General features: G+C 42.7%; 2 protein-coding genes across 12 annotated transcripts in view; both read left to right on the plus strand.

Annotated features, from left to right (window-relative positions):
* The window catches only part of PLAG1 (PLAG1 zinc finger), a 55,868-nt gene extending 42,849 nt beyond the window's left edge, over positions 1–13,019 (plus strand). For 6 of the 11 annotated variants that reach the window (XM_042834369.1, XM_042834343.1, XM_042834351.1 and 3 more), the window contains 2 exons: positions 1,533–1,891; positions 2,467–8,870. In XM_042834369.1, the coding sequence (XP_042690303.1) occupies positions 1,650–1,891; positions 2,467–3,730 (1,506 nt within the window). In that variant the 5' untranslated portion in view covers positions 1,533–1,649 and the 3' untranslated portion in view covers positions 3,731–8,870. Of the gene's footprint in view, positions 1–1,532; positions 1,892–2,466; positions 8,871–9,025 lie in introns of those variants that run through there. The other 5 variants (XR_006171369.1, XR_006171374.1, XR_006171368.1 and 2 more) reach the window with 5 other exon arrangements.
* A 4,924-nt stretch (positions 13,020–17,943) lies between these two features.
* Positions 17,944–18,999, plus strand: MOS (MOS proto-oncogene, serine/threonine kinase). The gene has a single exon (XM_042834421.1). The coding sequence runs from the start codon at positions 17,944–17,946 to the stop codon at positions 18,991–18,993; it is 1,050 nt and encodes a 349-aa protein (XP_042690355.1). The 3' UTR covers positions 18,994–18,999.
* Positions 19,000–19,982: the final 983 nt, after the last annotated feature.

Below are 19,982 nucleotides of genomic sequence, written 5' to 3' on the forward strand. Positions count from 1 at the left end.
CACAGGCCTTCCTTCTTCCTCGCTTTCTTCCAGCACGGCGCTGGGCTGTGGCAGGGGCTTCGGAGCTTACCAGGCCTCCCCTGCTGCCGGCTGGGATGAGTTTGCTTTGCTCATTGGGGAGGTGGCACGAGGCCGGAGCAGCTGCTGCCTGGTGCTCCCTGCCTGACTCCTGGCTGCTCTGCTCCACCTGTCCCAGCAGCTGCCGGCTTCCCTGGCCCTGCTGCAAGCGGGCATGGGGACAGCCGGCCACCAAGCCTCAGCCTCTGCCCACAGCCTTGCTGCCGTCCGGCCCAGCCCAGCCTGTTCTTGCGCAGCTGTGCTGGTGGAGGCCGGGCTGGATGGCAGCTGCAGGGCTGTGACACCAGGGTGGGGGGAATTGTCAGTGTTGTGGGAGAAAGGCCTAATGTGGGGCTTTTCAGCCCTGCCCGCTGTTTGCATTGAGTGTAGCCCTCCTGCCGCCCTCCTCTCTGTCCATGATGCCGCAGACCTCGCATTTGGCCCTTCCCACCATGGACAGAGCTGGGTTGAGTATCTAAAGTAGCAATTGTGCTCTGGTGATTCTGTTAGTGACTTCTGACAGTGGAGGATTATTAAGTGCCCTGTAGTCACAGGCACCCAGTTGCTACCATACGTTACCAGATTGTGAATTTAAAGTCATCCTTGCCAACAGATCAGATGTGAGCATCACACACCTCCTATAGCCAAAGGCTGCTGGTTTCATTCACAGTTTGCAGTGCATCAGGAGGGGCTAGGTTCCTCCTGAAGGTCTGAGAGCCTTCATCCCAAGCTAACCTCAACCTCCACACTTACAACCCTTGCGCCTTGCAGGGTAGTTTGAGGAAAATGCAGGTTTCCCATGCTGGGCTGATAAAAAGCCTAATCCATGAAGTTTGTTAGTGAGACATCACAGCTCTGTTAGCAGAGGAGAATTTCACTTGGCATTGGAAATTATTGTAAATGTTTGCATTTTGCTAGAAAAGACCTGCAAACAGTAACCAAAATTAGCCGATATACCAGAGAGTGTGAGCTTCGCACCCCCCCCACCCCAAACTTCCAAAAAGCTGCTTTTCATGTAGATTTTCAAACTCCCAGTTGCATTTCAAGATGTACAGATTTTCATTTTGATAACCGTGTATGTGCATGTGTGCGTGCATGTGTGTGTATGTCTGTACAAACACCACAGGCACAACTTTAATTCCTTTGAAACCTGAAGCTGCCAAAAGCTTTCTTCATATGTTCTGAAGTGAGTTCTTTGTCTGATGCCTCCTGAAACCTGACAAACTTTGCTGTTCTCCATCAATGCCTGAGGGGAAGGTTGTGAGGTGTAATTTCAGGGCATATGTGGATCTGTTCATCCTGAGCAATGCATTATAAGAGTTGCAGCAAATAGTGTAAAGAAACCTACAGGTATTACATTAGACCAGCTGAACCTAATTTTATTTTTAACTTTTATTCAGAAGCATCACATAGCAAGTAAACTTCAGAATTTAAGTTTAGTTACAAACTAGTTGTTTCTTATTTTTTTTTTCCAGTCCCCTTTTGCTTTCTTTTACGACCACATGAAACTTGAGAAGCCATCTAAAGCTAAATCATTTAGTGGAGTTGGGCAATTCCCAAGTGTCCAACAAGAAGGCCTGGTTTAGGCTGCGATGGCCACTGTCATTCCTGGTGATTTGTCAGAAGTAAGAGATACCCAGAAAGTCCCTTCAGGGAAACGTAAGCGTGGTGAAACCAAACCAAGAAAAAACTTTCCTTGCCAACTGTGTGACAAGGCCTTTAACAGTGTTGAGAAATTAAAGGTTCACTCATACTCTCACACAGGAGAGAGGCCCTACAAGTGCACACAACAAGACTGCACCAAGGCCTTTGTTTCTAAGTACAAATTACTAAGGTATTAAACTCTATTTATCTTTCAGATTATATTATCTATTTTATGTTGGCCGTGTTAAGCCGTGTAAAAGTATATATTTGTGTACGCCTTCAGCTGATTGCAGAGAGGATGTGTTAATTAAAAGTAGCCATTGGATTGTTTCTAGAAATCTAAATTACATAAGTTTGCAAGCTATTGTCTTTGATTTTGTTTCTTAATTTGTTTTCTGTTTTTGTTTTCTGTTTGTTTGTTTTCTTAATGAGAATAGAATTTGCATTTGTATAAGGAATTGTCACAAGAAAAGAGTATGGACTGAAAATTTTTGGCTATGGACTTTTACACAAGTACTTTCATACTTGCCCATATACCCCTGTTACAGTAGCTAAAACCCACCAAAACTAAAGTGTCGATTTAAGAGAAATGGCTCGTGTTTTGCTATATTTTAATTTGTCAAACTGTCTTTGTAGTGTCATGCTTTCAGTTAAAAGGTTCTGTTGAAAAGCAACCTTAGTGTAGTATTTAGCTGCCATTAAAAAAATGAGCACGTGTGTTTTTTGATCAAAATAATTACTTACAGAATATATCTGTGTTTAAAGGCATATGGCTACTCATTCTCCTGAGAAAACCCACAAGTGTAATTATTGTGAGAAAATGTTTCACCGAAAAGATCACCTAAAGAATCACCTACATACACACAATCCCAACAAAGAGGCCTTTAAGTGTGAAGAATGTGGAAAGAACTACAATACCAAGCTTGGGTTCAAACGTCACCTGGCTTTGCATGCTGCAACAAGCGGTGACCTCACCTGTAAGGTATGTTTGCAGACTTTTGAAAGCACAGGAGTGCTGCTGGAGCACCTAAAAACTCATGCAGGCAAGTCATCGGGTGGAGTGAAGGAGAAAAAACACCAGTGTGAACACTGTGATCGTCGGTTCTACACCCGAAAGGATGTCCGTAGACACATGGTAGTGCACACTGGAAGAAAGGACTTCCTCTGTCAGTACTGTGCACAGAGATTTGGGCGGAAGGATCACCTAACGCGCCACATGAAGAAAAGTCACAACCAAGAACTTTTGAAGGTCAAAACAGAGCCAATGGACCTTCTAGATCCCTTTACCTGCAACGTTTCTGTGCCTATCAAGGATGAGCTGCTTCCAGTGATGTCGTTACCTTCCAGTGAACTGACATCAAAGCCATTTACAAACACTTTGCAATTAAATCTCTACAACACTCAGATTCAGTCCATGCAGAGTTCTGCATCCGCACACCAAATGGTTGCCACATCATTACCATTGGGGCTGCCTTGTCCAATAGATATGGAGTCTGTCCACCCTTCGCACCAGCTATCGTTGAAATATCCGCTCAGTTCTACCTCATATGCAGTTTCTATGCCTGAAAAAGAACAGCCTTTGAAAGGGGAAATCGAAAGTTACTTAATGGAGTTGCAAAGTGGTATGCCTTCTTCATCCCAGGATTCTCAAGCATCTTCATCAAAACTGGGGCTGGATCCACAAGTTGGGCCACTAGATGATGGGTCTGGGGAGGTTTCCCTTTCCAAGGGCTCCGTTCCTATTAGTGAACCTCTAAACACCCCGTCATTGGACTTTTCTCAGCTGTTCAACTTCATACCCGTCAATGGCCCTCCCTATAATCCTTCTGTTTCGGTGGGAAACCTTGGAATGAGTTACACGCAGGAGGAGGCACATTCTTCTATGACTCAACTTCCACCACAGACACAGGATCCACAAGATCCTAGCAATAGTATAGGTCTTGGGTCTCTGCACTCATTGTCAGCAGCTTTCACGAGCAGTCTAAGCACAACCACCACCCTACCACGATTTCATCAAGCTTTCCAATAGGATGTACAAAGCTGGCTTGTTACTGTCTATTTGTAGAAATGCCTTAGGTGACCATTTTTAACTTAGTGCCTACTATAAGACATTATCAGTTCTCTGCTTTTGTACAGTACCAATCTCATGAAGCCAGTAAGAAATTTAAATTAACTTTTTAAAAATGTTTTGAAAGTGTTTATTCTCAGCTGTGTTTACTTCATTGTTTTTGTTTTTTTTTTTTTAAAGTCTCATTGTAGTGTTTTCATTTTCACTGCCAATTGACCCATTTAAAATGTCCACTAGAAAGTCATCCCAAGCAAACTTTCAACACGCATCCCTTTTAAAACCTTTTCAACCTTACAGCCACTCTGTTCTATTGATGTGGTGGAGCTGCCATTTTTACCTTTTATATATTACAGCATTTGCAAAGGATCCATTTCAAACGTGTATCACAAAGGTTCCTGAAGATCAGGGAAAAATTTTCTCCGGTCCCTTTCCAAAAAAAAAAAACCTCTTCCCAAATGGTGACATCTGATCTGTTCTATAATGACAAATTTTGATTTTTAAATGAAGATAGAATTCAGATTTTTCTGAAAATTTGGATGTGTATATGTCGAAGTCCATATATACACATGTACATATATATAACATTTTGACTTATATTGAAGTCATTATAAAAGGTGTTAAGAATTTTGCCATTTTCTGGCTTAAATTTTTGTGGCTTGTTATAAATATTGGAAGAAAAAGAATACAGTTTAATTTTCTAAAACCGTGGCTGAACAGAACTTCAACAGAGAATCTCTGCTTGCCTAACTGACAAAAGTTTCAAGTTGAATTTGGAACTGTGTTGTGCTTTCATGACTCTGGTAGAGGAAAACAGGCAAATTTAATGGCTGATCTTGAAATATAGAAGTGTTGTAATTTAGTAATGCAGAATATTTTGTCGCAGTTTTTGTTTTAATTCTTAACTTGCTGTTTTTTTTACCTTTAGTAGCATAGAAAGAGTACTGCATAGGAATCTTCCAGTAGCGTACTGACTTTTGTAGGCATCGGTCTTCTCCCAGCTGCCACCACCAAAGGGTGGATCAAGTCCAGCCAGAAAGTGTGTATCTATTTTAACTTCAATATTAGTGTGCAGTCAGAGAGTGAATGTAAATTTACAAATACCATTTTTTGGGTTGTTTTTTTTTTTTATTGGAATGAACTTTTCAGTTGTGTTACATGGTGTGTTATGTCCTCCTAAGCAACAAGTTAGATGTTAATCATACTTTCTACACCTGGGTACTTGGTTAGGGACTTTTTGCCCACTGCCAAGATTTAAAGACAGGACTCTTAGGAGTGAAGTAAAAGCATATTGCTTACACCACTTTTGCCTAATGCAATATTTTCTATTCCCCAACCCCTAATAACCAAAAGAGGAAAAAAAGAAAAAAAAAAAAAAACAAAAACAAACCTGTGATGCATGAAAGCAAACTCGAGTTGCTGTAATTCAACAATAACACACTTTTCCTTGTCATTTTTGTACGAGGAATTAAAATAGAAATTGAGTACATTAGTATCTCTCAAACAATAATGAGGATTCATACGAGGTTTTAAGTGGTTAAACTAAATATACTTCACAGAAACAAAAGTTGCTCCCATTTAAGGAGCTCATGCTCCAGATGTTTTATCAGTAGCTCCTACTTTTTTTTTTTTAATTCTAGGAGCAATATGCAGGTGTAGTTTTACTATTTTATACATATATGTATTTAAATTTTATTACTGAAAGATAACATTTTTATAAATGTGTTTGTGTTCCAAAGGCATTAAAATAAGGATGTATTAATAAGGAAAATACCTTTTGAAATTCTACAAATTGCTCCTAGATTTTGGGTTTAGGAGCTTGTTATCTCAAAGTGGGCTTTTAGCTCTGCTTCATGACTGCTTCCTCTGGTTTCTATGAAACAGATCGCTTGCTTACTTACATCTTTAGTTGAATGATTTGTTCAATATTGCTTTTTTTGTTTTTTTCTCATCACTTTTATAAAGGAAAGAAAAACACAGGTGAACAGAGCACAAGGTGAACGCCACAGAATGTATTTCTGGTTAAAAATCAGCAACCACAATGCACGTAGGGACAACTTGGCTTTCTTCTGAGTCTTTTCAGACAATTTGGGATGAAGAGCAACGGCCTCCCTTGCTCCTGTGAGCTCTGTTCCACGTGAAGCAGAGCCCAGCCTCTCCCTGTGAGCAGAGAGATGCTCTGCTCGGCTCTGGCAGCGGCTGTGGAATGGATGGGCCGCTCTCTTCTTCCCGACAGTGATGCACACAGGCCCTGGGAGCTTCAGCTCTGTGGGCAGTTTTTGAATGGCCTGGAGGGAGTTCTTTGCTCGAGCGGCACAAATAAGTTCGGTTTCCTCTGCCGCTGCCAGATAGTTGGCCAGATGCTCGCTGAGGGGAGTCGATGTGGCACATGTGACACTCAGCGCAGGGCAGTGCCACCTCTTATCAGTCCCAGCCGCTGATCAGACTCGATGAAAAAAACCCAACAAACACTCGGCCAACACCCAGTTCTTAGTACTTAGCCGGAGTCCTTACTCCTTGGTTAGTGCCTTAGCTTCCTGAGAAGGGGTTGACATTTCACTTCAGAGGTAGACATACATTTCAGTGGAGGAGCAGGGACCTCAGACAAGGTATTGAACCTCATTCAGTCAGGGCTGCAGCCGGCGGCTGCGCTCGGCCTGTGCCGCTGAGCTAGGATGCAGGACGGTGTGGAAGCAGATATGACACTGTAAGCAATATTAACACATTAGTGCTTTTGGATATTATTTAGGCAGAGTCAGTATTGGCAACTACTAAAACGTCATTTTTTAAACCCTGTTTTCTAGGTTTCAAATTGGTTCTTTGAGGGAGGGGGGAGGGCTGGCTGATCGTGCACCACTCTTTGTGCAACTTCGAAACTTCTAGTGAGGTTTGTTGGTTTCTGTTTTGTTTTGTTTTGTTTGTTCTGTTTTGTTGGTTTTTTTTTTAATATATATATTTTTGTGTACTTGTTGCTTGTGCTTAATTTAGTAGTAAATTGTGGAATAGAGTGATTTATTGTTAATTTGGCAGTAGCGGTTTTTTAAAACCATATACTGACTGAAACATGAGCCAGAGCTGATTGCTTTATTAAGCTAATAATGAATGTTAAGAGTACATATTTTCAGGATCATTTGCCTAGTGAGCTAAACATGTATTATAGGCCAATATTTTTTAAAATAAAGCTTGGTCAACCTCTATGTTACACATATTACAAGATATAGCACTTTCAAAAGAAAACCTAAACCTTTTAAGAAAGTTTCTTACAGGTTATGCTTTTTATTATAAAACCTTTTATTATAATTTGTTTCAAGTGCCATTAGATTACATATATGTAGGCCTTTGGTATAATGCTTTGTGTACAAAATGGTAGACATTGTAATTTTAAACAGGTACATTTTTACAGTGTTTTCTTATCAATTTGCTATATTGCACAGAACCAGTGTGTCTTTCTTAAGGGTTTTACAATGGTTTTTACTAGGTTTACATGTTTCAAACTACACTGTCTTCTACTGCCATTTTGAATACCAGTCGAAAAAAAAAGAAAAAAGAAAAAAAAAAGAAAAGAAAAAGAAAAAGTTTGTCCTCACCAATTGTAAATTGTGTCCTCTGGAGTTCTGGGTGGTAACTATTGCAAAAATATTTAACACGCAGTATTTGATGCAGATTTTTTTATCCTATGCTCTCAACGCTATGCTGCTGTCTGAAGTTAACTTAGGGCCTGATCCTGCATCCGTAGACGTCAAGGGGAGCAGGGCTGCATCCTTCGTTATGTCTGTCTCATACACTGGTTTAGCAGCTCATCCTGTATTCTTCTCAGTCTATAGATAAGCCTCCGAAATAAATGTTCTTACCTGGTATGTAGTAAACTGTATAGACTTAGCTGCCCATTCTGCATCTTCCCAGTGTACAATTAAAACCATAGGCATTAGCATTACACTCAGCGTACAAACAATGCCACAGTAGTTCAAAATGTGTTTGGATAGTCCCAAAGCTTTATGTAATAAGGGTGTCTTACTTTGTTGGAAGGCAGTGTCTTTTGATAACAGTTATCTAGCCCTGGAAGTGACACAGAACTATTGCTAATCATATGTAAACACTTTTCAGTATAAGCTTCAGTGGTACAGTTGAACCAGAGTGAATGTTTATCTCCTCAGAAACACTCCTGCAATATTGTTATATTGGATCATGCTGCTAATGTAACTTGGGATACAACTCCTCTCATGGTGCTACAAACCTCCCTGTCTCATTCAGATGTATTTTTACCCATAGAAAAAAGGACTATACTAGACCTATAGTTGTATGATATATTTTTATACTGTGACTTAATTTGTCATTAATGAACTTTGTACAACACCACAATGTATTCATATGCACTTGCAGAAGTAAAATGTTGGACATGCAAATTTAAACGCTGACAAGCCCAGCTCTTGTTCACAAAAATAGATGATTTAGTTAAAATTAAATGTGGGCTTTTTATATGGTGTGGAGTGAAGAACATACTATATATTACTAAAAGCTTCTGAATTTAGACAAAAACTGGGAAAGAGTATATTGGGGAATGATGACACACCCAAACCTGACTCGGATTGCTGAAATTCTATTTTTTAGATAGTGGGAAAATTGTTTGGACTCGAATGCTAAAATCTTTCAATGATAAAATTTTTGAGTCAAAAATAGAGAAAAAAGAACACAGAAAACCCTGCATTCCAGACAGAATTTGTGTATGTTTCTTGCATTTAAAAATTTGCTATCCTGTGATATGGGAAATTGAGTTGCTTATCATGTATATGTACTTTAAAATGTATTCACAAACTACTGTTGTATTTGTATAAAATATAGACAAAAAGATTGCGTATATATTTTTGTGTATAAGCTCTGTAAAATAGCAATCACATTATGAAGCTGCAGCAGAACTTCATTTTAAACATTCACATCCAAAGAAACAGACTATTTATTGTCCACATACCCTGATTATAAAATATACCTTGCTGCTATTAAACAATAGTGCTGCAGCTTCTTGTGGCCTACAGTGTTATGTTTGCTGTACAAAAATATGTGAACTCCACAAAATATATCAATAAAATTACAGAATGGTTTTAGTTAATGAATAACTTACGCCTGGCATTTCAATAGATAATCTCGGTCTGCATGCTTGGGATGACAATAAGTAATTTTACATGCATCCAGTTTTGCTGGGTGTAGTTACTCTGATTTTGCACAGGTGTGACTCTTTCTGACTGATGACTGGTAAAATGTCAGTTTTTCAGACAATCTAGCACGCGTAAGTTTCTGCGTTTCATGATTTTACCAAGGAACAGATTGGATGATGCTGCTGTGTCTGTGACCAGACAGATTCTAACCGAAGAAAGCAGTTGCATTTGCCATCAAACTGCCCTTTGAAATGCTGTGGAGAGCTGGAAGGTGAGTTTGGGGGTCTCATGTGGGAGAAACGGGCGAGTGATTCGCTCCATTCCTTCAGATGAATGCAAGTAATTTATCTTTATTGTTACAGTTTGTAGGAGAAACTGTAGACTGTGGCATGTGTTACAGGCACAGTGTGTGGGTTGCCTCTCTGATACGCTTCCAGGAGAAACTTCACTGTTTTGATATCACACACCTCCTGTCTGCCCGTGACATTGCAGAGGAAACCTTGCTGACAGACCTGACCGATGCACAAAGAGGTACCGCGGAGCCAGCAGCCTACCCACCATTGCAGAAAGTTGCAGAAAGTGTTTTTTCCCCATATAGCCGTTTCCCCAGAATGAACTGTTTTCCAGGAAAGTAAAAGACTTAACATTTGCTGTGAAACTGCTTTGAAGTCACATTTTATTGCTCTTCAAAATATATATTTCTAACGCCCTGCTCTTCCAATTCTTTAATTTTTAGATTTTTTCCTGTTCGCCAGTCTGAAAGAAAGGATCTTTCCAGAGTCATTGACTGTGTCATACAGACACTTTTGCTTTCTTGTGACTCCCAGCTGTTTCCTCTGAACTGACTTATCACTTTTGTGTCACAGGTTTCTAACTGAGAGTTGGCCGTGGTGTGGTAAGAGTCAACAGCTCTACAGATGGAGGAAGAGGCAGTTCCTGTCTTCAACTGCTTCTTGTCCAAATTTGCCTGAAAGGTATAGAAGGAAGGTGAAGACATAAACTGTAGTGCAGCACTGAACTATCTGAGATTCTGCAAAGCCCCCATCGCTCCCCTGAGAGAACTCCTCCCTGTCTCACTCTGGTAGATGGTGTCATCCACCATAACAGCATTAAGATGTTCTCCTTCCAAACTGATCCCCTCTGTGACAAGTGGGAGGTGGTTGCATGGATGGCATCTGTGTTACATTCAGACATCTCTTTGCAAGATCGCTCCAGAGCTTTCTCTGTTAAAGTCTGGAGCCTCTTCCAAGACTTGAAGGAGTTGGGTGTGAGGTTGAAAATCCTCAACATGACAAGAACCTCTGTTCTTATGCCTCATATAAACTGGCACATCTTCAACAGGGAAGGGAATTTTTCTAAATTCCTTTCAAAATTTTCTTATTTCTTAAAAGAGATAGTAAATTTTTTCTTCTGTATTAACTAAATGGGTAAAAAGCCCAGGTGTCCCGTCTCAATTTCTGGAAGGCTAGAGCTAGGCAAAAAGGCAGAAGTTCAGGGTTTTACCAGTATACTGAGGGGCTTTCAAGCTCAATGAATTCTTTTTCACATCTTGCCTCTTCCTTTGGCAAGAAAAGAAATTATGCTTTGTTAAAAGAAACATTTGGAAAAATGACTGGAGCTGTACAAAACCACAGCCATTCATCCCTTCCTTCTCTCTGCTGTAGCCGTCCCTGGCCAAAACATCTGTAAGAACATACAGAAAAATGGTCCTTCAATATCATCTGCATATCTGGTCTCTCTGCCCTGCAGGAATAGAAGAAAAAGATTATGCTTTCTCCCTTTGCTCTCCCTTTTTTCCTTCCTATTAATAAGTGTGCCCTAACATACAGAATGTCTGGGGCTTTTTTGACAGAGAAATCAAAAACCTGTGACCCAGAGCTTCTGTCAGGTTTGCAAGAACTGAGCAGCTACATACTGTTGGCTTCCCTCCTTTGCAAATTAAAACATGTATTGCACCGGATTGAAATGCAGGTTTGTGGAGTGGCAGTTGCTGTAGCTGGCACAGCAATGGCTTGAGATCCCAAACAGGCAACAAGTAGGCCAGCAAGATAAGCTGGATTACAAAATTTAGTGTGTGCTTACAAGTTTGGGAAACGTAATAGAGGATTAACTACTGCTTATCATTACTGGCTAGTGCCCCTGGCAAGTAGACAGCAATGTCTTACTTCCATTTTTTGAACAACAGTGGAGATAGTGATGTTGGAAAAGACAGACCACAGTCGTGTGAAATAACAAGTTCCTGGTCACGTGTTATATTCCAGGTATTTCAACATAAACATTCTCAACTAATAATAAGCACAGTGTGTAACATCTTGCCCAGTATTTTTAAATATACTTGCTTGTTGCAGTGACCCACATGTCTTCAAGGAATCAATCTTTTCTGATTAGTAAGTATTTTTAGAATGTAATTAATAGTTGTGTTTTTCCATGCCGTTGCCATCCCACAACTCTGTCTCTTTCAGGGATGTTTGTGTCATAAAATCACCAGCTACAAACCTCGTTTGCCACCCGGTGCACCAAAGATACATCAGCTAACAGCAGAACGCTGTGGATTCAGGACTGTAATGTATGCTATGATTGGTTTGAAATTCATTTGAATTGGGAGTTTGCCCATGGCACTGCTTTTCACTGTTGCACTGTACAAAGAAGAATGGTGCAGTGTAATTTCGTATAAATCACTCGGTGGGTGTAAAAGAATGCAGAGTACCAAAATAGTGACAGTTGCTGAAAATCAGTATATTGCCTACATTTGTGCGTGTGTATATATATATATACAAAAGTGTGTGCATGTATTGTGTGTATTTATGTGTACATGTATGCATGCATGGGGAAACCTGGAAAAGTTGAGAAATACATTTTGATTCACTTCAAAAAATGTAAGCATGGAACTTCAGTGTTTTTCAAGTCCAAAGTGAATCACGCAGTTGGTAGAGGTATCTCCCATTAAACACAGCGCTTGGTTTCCCAGACACATTGGAAGAGTTTCTTCCAATTACTCGATTTATCTACGAGAGGCAGCAGTTTATCTGCAGGGTGCACAGCCTGCTGTGAGGAAGGTGTTTGTCAGCTATGCCTGTGAAGCATCAGATAGAAATTCAGTAGAGTTCTGTGGGCTGTGCCTTTGAGTTTAAGCTCTGGCTTATTGCCTTTATTATTAAATGGTTGCACACGTGGTCATGGGTACATACTTAAGTTCTCTCAGAAGTACTTACACTGAAAATGAAAATAGAATATACATTCTGTATGACTAAGGGGACATAAGATAAAGGAGCAGCCTTCAAACTCTAACACAGGAGCAGGAATTATCTAACACTGAGGACAAGTAAGCATAGACTAACTTGCCAAACTCACTGAAATCTGTCCCCTGTGGCCTAGTGATCATCACGGTAACGGAGCTGAGTGTAATCAGTGCTCAGGGGTTTTGTGAGATGCTGGGATCCACTGCCCCTTCCACGTACCACCTGCAACACAAGGGTTCAGTCCCAAGCACCAGAATTACATCTGCTGTGCCTGGGAAAGCAGCTGTCACGTAGCACTAACATTGTCCCATAGGTCCTTTGCTGCGTGCGATTCACGTTGCTCATTGAGCACAGAAGCCATTTCCTAGTCCCCAAGTTACAACTCTCAAATTCCACCATTGCTCTTTGTTATCTTCCCACAACCCAGCAAAGCTGTTTGTTAGCAGTGCTACAGGGGCAGGACTGCAAAAGCACTCTTGGACAACGTGGCTGGAAGCATTGCATGACGTGTTATTATGACAGCAGTAATCCCACAGGGGGAGGCACCCATATCTGTGTCACCTGAAATATCTGAAATAACCACCATATCTGTGGTCCGGAGTTTCACCTTTGTCATCCTCCCACCTGAATTTAGACCATCTCAGCTTGTCTCAAGGTGCTCTTCTGCAACTGTGATATTAACCCACAACACTAGGTTCCCAGTTGTTATCCCTGGTCCATTTGTGGTCAGAGGGGCCACAGTGAATGGGCTATGAAACTCCCCTGCTTTGCTTCAGGTGCCTCCAGGTAACACCTCAGAGCATTGCAGCAGGGAGAGCTTCTGCTTGGTGCTCTGAAACCTTTCTGGGATGAAAATAAAAAGTATCAAGCAACTGTCTGGCAGTGTGTGTGTTTGAAACTTGATCTTATTATTTATAAACGAGGATTTAACCTCTCAAAATGGTTATTACTATGGCTCTATCCTAAAGAAGCGCTGTAAGATCACATCACAACTCCCACAGATGCGCTTGTTGGCATTTAGATTTGCCTCTCAGCACATTAATGAAAACTTGTCTGCGTTTGCTACTACAAGGTGTCATTTGCAAAGTAACCAAACTCTAAAATACAAACTGTATTCACTTCTGGCTCGTCCTGGCAGTTAAATAAACAGTTGATTGTGGCCTATCCTCAGAGCAGGCTGTATGTATAGACTGGCTTCAAATGATGATATCGCTTACGCCTGCACAATTGATTTTATCAGAACTGCGCTCATGCAATTCAGAATACCGTTAGAGGCCTGTGAGGTGTGATTGGAAGCAACACTTGCACTGTGAAAAAAGTGAGAAGGAATGTAAGTTCATCTTCAAACCCGAAAGTGAGATCACAGAGACTGTCAGCAAGTGGAAAAAAAGAAAGCTTTGATTTAGAAAGGGTAAAGAAACCTCAGAAGTCACAAAGGCTAAGGAGCCATGTTGTTTTCAGAGCAGAGTAAGTACTTAGGAGGTAAATGTAGGAATTCAATAGAAACACAGTGCTACCTTAATACTGGAAAGCACTTTTTAGAAGCCACTGAACACTCAGGCCTAACAGGGGTTGGTGCATTTTTCACTGAGCAGATGCGCAAATAATAAAGTAATGGTCATGGAGAAGAATTTAACTAAATGCTTTAAGAACAAAGGGGACAGACTCTGCAGCAGGGACTGTAGTGATAGCACAATGGGAAATGGGAAAGACAGAATGAAGAGAGATTTAGACTGGATATAAGGGAAAAGTTTGTTACGATAAGGGTGGTCAGGCACTGGAATAAGTTGACCAGAGAGGTGGTGGGTGCCCCATCCCTAGAAACATTCCAGGTCAAGATGGATGGGGCTCTGAGCAGCTTGATGCAGCTGTAGGTGTCCCTGTTCATTGCAGGGGAGTTGGACCAGATGACCTTTAAGGGTCTCTTCCAATTCAAACAGTCCTATGGTTCTATGAAACTCTGAGATAGTTCTGACCCTTAGTTCTATCCTTTTTATGGTTTAGACAAAAATGTGGCTGTAAGCAAGCATGAGAGCAGTGTGTCTTGATGAAACGCAAACTCCTCTTTACAAGGAAGGACACGGGCATTTGGTACGTACCTGCTGTGGTGTGCTGCACCTGTGTCAGTGTTAGACTGCAGCCTTTGGTATCAGAGTTGTCCTCTGTTTTGCAAATCTATGAACAGTGGTAGTAACTAACACTACTGGCAGATGGAGTTCTTGGACTACTGCTGAGATACCCATGGGTGATGCTGTGTTCCTCAGTTTGAAGCATGGCTGAAGCTGAGAAGCCGCTGCAGCATGAGAAGTACGTTTTATTGTAGAAGTGTGGCACAGAAGCCTGGAATGTCAGGATCCTGCCACAAGTTATTGGCACTGCCACATACTGCAGCCCTTAGGGAACAGGCTGCACGCTTTGCTGTTGTTCAAGGCCTTTGACATGGTCCCCCACCACATCCCCACCACATGTGGATTTGATGGGGGGGCCACTTGAGGATAAGAAATTAGTTGAAAGGCCGCAGACAGAGGGTGGTCATCAGTGGCTCTATGTCCAGGTGGAGGCTGGTAATGAGCGGCGTCCCCCAGGGGTCTGTGTTGGGACCGGTGCTCTTTAACATCTTTATCAGTGACATCAATGATGGAATTGAGTGCACCCTCAGCAAGTTTGCTGATGACACCAAGCTGAGTGGTGTGGTTGACACAGTGGAAGGAAGGGATGCCATTCAGAGGGACCTCAGCAGGCTGGAAAGGTGGGCCTGGGTGAAGCTGATGAGGTTCAACACGGCAAAGTGCAGAGTTTTGCACTTGGGCTGGAGGAATCCCAGACATCCATACAGACTAGAAGGAGCGGTCCTTGAGAGCAGCCCTGCAGAGAAGGACCTGGGGGTCTTGATGGATGAAAAACTTAACATGAGCCAGCAGTGCGCTCTTGTGGCTCAGAAGGCAAATGGTATCCTGGGCTCCATCAGAAGAGGGGTGGCCAGCAGAGACAGGGAGGTGATTGTCCCCCCCTACTCTGTTCTTGTGAGGCCCCATCTGGAGTACTGTGTCCAGGTCAGGAGCCCCCAGTACAAGAAGGACAGGGAGCTGTTGGAGAGGGTCCAGAGGAGGGCCACAAAGGTGATCAGGGGACTGGAGCACCTCCCCTATGAGGACAGGCTGAAGGAGCTGTGCTTGTTCAGCCTGGAGAAAAGAAGGCTGCAGGGTGACCTCATTGCAGCCTTTCAGTACCTGAAGGGAGCCTACAAACAGGAGGGGAATCAACTCTTTGAAAGGGTTGATAACAGCAGGACAAGGGGAAATGGTTTTAAGTTGAGGGAGGGGAGATTTAGGTTGGATGTCAGGGGGAAGTTCTTTACAGAGAGAGTGGTGAGGTGCTGGAACAGGCTGCCCAGAGAGGTTATGGATGTCTCGTCCCTGGAGGTGTTCAAGGCCAGGTTGGATGGGGCCCTGGGCAGCCTGGTCTGGTATTAAATGTGGAGGTTGGTGGCCCTGCATGTGGCAGGGGGTTGGAGATTCATGATCCTTGAGGTCCCTTCCAACCCTGGCCGTTCTGTGATTCTGTGATTCTGTTACTTCTAAAAGTTCATATTACATGTTTGTTTTACTGACACTTACAGCAGCCAAAGCTCAAGACATGCTGAAGTTCCCTGCTGGTAAGGACTGGTTCACACAGCTTTCTTTTTCCTTATGTTGCTGCAGAAATAGCAGCAACATGGCAACAGCATGTCTGAAGGCCTCCCTGGGTGCCCAGTATGGGTACGCCTGGGGAAGGCATTGGGATGAGGGGGGCAACCAACCCAGCATCCTTCTTCTGGGCAGGCACAGTGGAGCTGAACGTGGCTGGGAGGTAAGGTGAAGCTGAATGTGGCAAGGATGTCCTGCGGTGTCTGTGTCTCAAGAGAAGAAACTGGGCCGTGTTGAGAGCACAAGAAAATATGTTCTGTAAAAGATAAAAGCCTGGTTGGTTTCAGATTGGCTCTAACTGCATTTACAACAAAAATAATTGGATGTCCCCCTGCTCCAGCCCTCAGCAGTTGGCTTGAGACAAGTCGGCCACATTCAGTCTGCTTCAGCCCCAAAGTACGCCCCTCTTCCTGTTCAAGAGGTTCAGTGTGTTCCCAAAGAGTAATACATTCTTGCCACGAGAGGAGAAAAACAGAAAGGTTTTCAGCAGAAAAGGAAAATTACTGAAAAAAGACATGGAGTTAAAAAAAAAAAAAAAAAAATACAATGGAAAGTCTGCCATATTATTCTGAATGAGACTGCAGGCAAAGAAATTTGGGAAAAGTCCTAACACTAACCCTCTGGTTTTTGTTACGGTGTTCTGCAACATTCAACATCTCATAGAATTATCCTGCAATTCCTGAGCAGCTCATAGACTTTTTGCCCACACCTGGCAGTACTCCACTGACTCCTCTCTCTCACCCAAGCTTCCCTGTTAAGCTTCTCTGTGACCTTAACGCTGGAGAAAAGGTTGCAGTGTGTGTACTTTTTCCACGAGATAGGTGAAGTTCTTGGAGAATTTATAGCAGAGATCACTTCTCTGCTGTATTTATGTACTATATGTCACATAAGACCGTGCCAGAGTTAGATCCTCTACGGCTGTTGCAAAATAAACCTTAAGAAGTCATTTCCGTCTCCAGTATAGGTGGATTTGCTTATCACAGCTTTTTGTTATCATCACAGCTCACTTACTGAGAATGCATTTCTTGTGAAGATTTTTAAGTGGAGCCATCGTGCAGGCATACAACCCCAGCACTGCTGGGACCTGCTGTCTGCACTGGTTGCTTTGCAGCATTTTTAAAACTGCAATGAGGCTCCTTGTTGGTGTCCTCCACTGCCCCCAAGTGTCCCAGCACAGCTGATGTCAGAGCAGAGCCCTGTCCCTGTGAGACCCTCTTGCATCCCCAGCTCTCTGACCTCTACCTTGATAACAACTCCCACCACACGTTAGCACCTATTTATCTAAATCTCCCTTAGCTGATCTGTTTCACATCACTGGGTGATAACCTAGGTTTTCTGTTCTCATTCATCTCATGTTGACATCCAGATGAAGGACCTGAAGGATAAGGAGGTGGGAAATGGAGACCAAACTTTCCAATTGATTTGTTTGCAAGTATGGAAAGATACTTGCTAGAATGTTCAAAAGCATTTAGCTGTACAAAATGAAACCCCTGTGCATAATGCTCATTGCTATAGCCAACACACAATATGTGATGCTCATCAGCCAGTCCTTTTGCTACTGTTAGGCTTACCTAACCACCCAGGAAGGGCAGACTTCAGCAGCCAAACCCCTCCCATCACACATGAGTTGCGGGTCCCCTTAAACTCGCTTTTAAATTTAGTTATGCCTGCCATAGGCTTACCAAATGCTAATGGTTACTATCTCAGCTGTGTCCTCTGAGAAAATGCATCTAACAGTTACCATTGTTATCTATAGCCCCAGCAAAACGCACTCAATTTATTTACTGCCAGGCCCTTTTGATAGAGGCATTCGTGGAGCAAAGTATCTTTCTCGTCTCTTGTGATTAAAAATCATGCAAAATACACGTGAACGAATACATTTTAGTTTAAAATCCATATACCTTTACTTTCTAGAGATTTACTTAAGGGTGAAAAAAAATGTTCTCAGGTGCACCTGATTATAGGGTGAGCTCATTGAGACAGATGCGGATCATTAGGGGTGGGAGGGGAAAGTTGTGCAGAGAGAATAAAAGAGCTTTTGGAAGACGCCATGAAGAAGCTTTCTAGTCTACTGTCCTAGTAACTTTTTCTGGCATCTTATTATGCCATCACCTATTCCTTTTAATAGCTTTCTTCCTTTGGAGCTCTCCCCATCTGCAGACTTGAGACCTTGCAGCAGCCCTGTAGTTATTCCTGGCAAAGATGGAAAAACCTTCCTAGAAGGGACCCCCTCACCCAGGACCCGCCGCCTGCCTCCGCGCTTGGCCTGGTGCTCCATTGACTGGGACCAGCTCTGCCTCCTGCAGCCCCTGGGATCTGGGGGTTTTGGGGCTGTCTACAAGGCCACCTACCATGGTGTGACTGTGGCTGTGAAGCAGGTGAAGAAGAGCAGCAAAAATCGGCTGGCATCCCGACAGAGTTTCTGGGCTGAGCTGAACGTAGCCCGACTGCAGCATGACAATGTGGTACGTGTGGTGGCTGCCAGCACGTGTGCTCCTGCCAGCCAGAACAGCCTGGGCACCATCATCATGGAATACGTTGGCAACATCACCCTGCACCATGTCATCTATGGCACTAGAGATGTGTGGAGGCTGGGCGAGGAGGAGGAAGGAGGATGTGGGAGGAAGGCTCTGAGCATGGAGGAGGCTGTGTGCTACTCATGTGACATAGTGACTGGCTTAGCCTTCCTTCACTCACAGGGCATCGTGCACCTCGACCTGAAGCCTGCCAATATCCTCATCACTGAGCATGGAGTGTGCAAGATCGGAGACTTCGGCTGCTCCCAGAGACTGGAGGAAGGCTTGTTCCAGAGCCACCATGTTTGTCAGCAAGGGGGCACGTACACCCACCGTGCTCCTGAGCTCCTCAAGGGCGAGAAGGTGACTGCCAAAGCAGACATCTACTCCTTTGCCATCACCCTCTGGCAGATTGTCATGCGGGAGCAGCCTTACCTGGGCGAACGGCAATACGTGCTCTATGCAGTGGTAGCCTACAACTTACGCCCTTCTCTGGAGGCCACTATCTTCCAGGAGTCACCGGTGGGCCAAAGGCTTCAGAGAATCATCAGCTGCTGCTGGAAGGCTGATGTAGAGGAGCGCCTCAGTGCAGTCCAGCTGCTCCCCAGCCTCAGGGCCCTGAAGGGGAACCTCTAGGGGAACTCAAGGTTACTCTCAACTTCTTTCCCTCCGCTTTTCCTTCGAAAATAATGACTGTAGCCTCTTTGACTTTTGATATTTTTATATTTAAAAAAAGATGTTTTGTTATAAGAAAATAAATAAAGACATTGAATGAGTTTGTTTTTTGAACTACAGAGGGGATAGAGAGGCAAGGAGCAAGGTGTTGGTGATAATAGTCTTTTTGGTTTTTTGTTTTTTAATGGTTACTTTTTAGTTGATGTCTGGTGTGCTGTGCTGCCTCACTAAGAGGAAAAACTGGGGACAAAGAAAAATCATTTTCAAGTACAAAAGAGTGCTGTTTCTGGATAACATTTTGTATATAGTATTCTCTGGTATTTCCAAATTTGAGACACATGTAGTTCTTTAGATTAACTAGGCCTGGACATTTGAGATTTTCATAGACTAATACAGAGCACCAGTGTTTGTTGTTGTCTATTCCTGTTCTTAGATGTAAATAAACTGTTTCTGAAGTGGAAAATGTAAAATACCTTATCTCCCTGTTGAAAGGAGGGACCTTATTACATTTAATAGCCTCTGATTAACAAGAAGATGGAAAAGAACAGCTTCTTCGTATGTTCAAGTTTCCAGTCTTTCCATACTACCAGGTGTTTGTTGGAACTCACTGGCTGGTATATTGTAAACTGCAGTATCTGAAGTATTAAAGAGCATCTCGTGTGGAACAGGAAGTTCCTAGATCTTGGTGATAGAGTAAATTTAAAAAATATATATGTATATGAACTGACAGGGAGATGCACAGGTGCAGAAACCTCAAACTGGGGAAGGACTGCAAGAAATTACTCTCTCTTCTTAATACGTGGGTCAGTACCAGATAAGATACCAAAGAGATTGTAAAGGAAGATTGCTTAAAGCAGTAATAATAATACTTTGCTAGTGCTTAAAATGTATGTTGTTGAACAAACCTCTGCTCATGAATGCACTGTTTCTTATCTAATGTCTTTCCTAAT

Source organism: Centrocercus urophasianus, unplaced genomic scaffold (assembly GCF_019232065.1).
Source record: "Centrocercus urophasianus isolate 14NV4802_14NV808 unplaced genomic scaffold, USGS_Curo_1.0 seq_11, whole genome shotgun sequence".
NCBI lineage: Eukaryota > Metazoa > Chordata > Aves > Galliformes > Phasianidae > Centrocercus > Centrocercus urophasianus.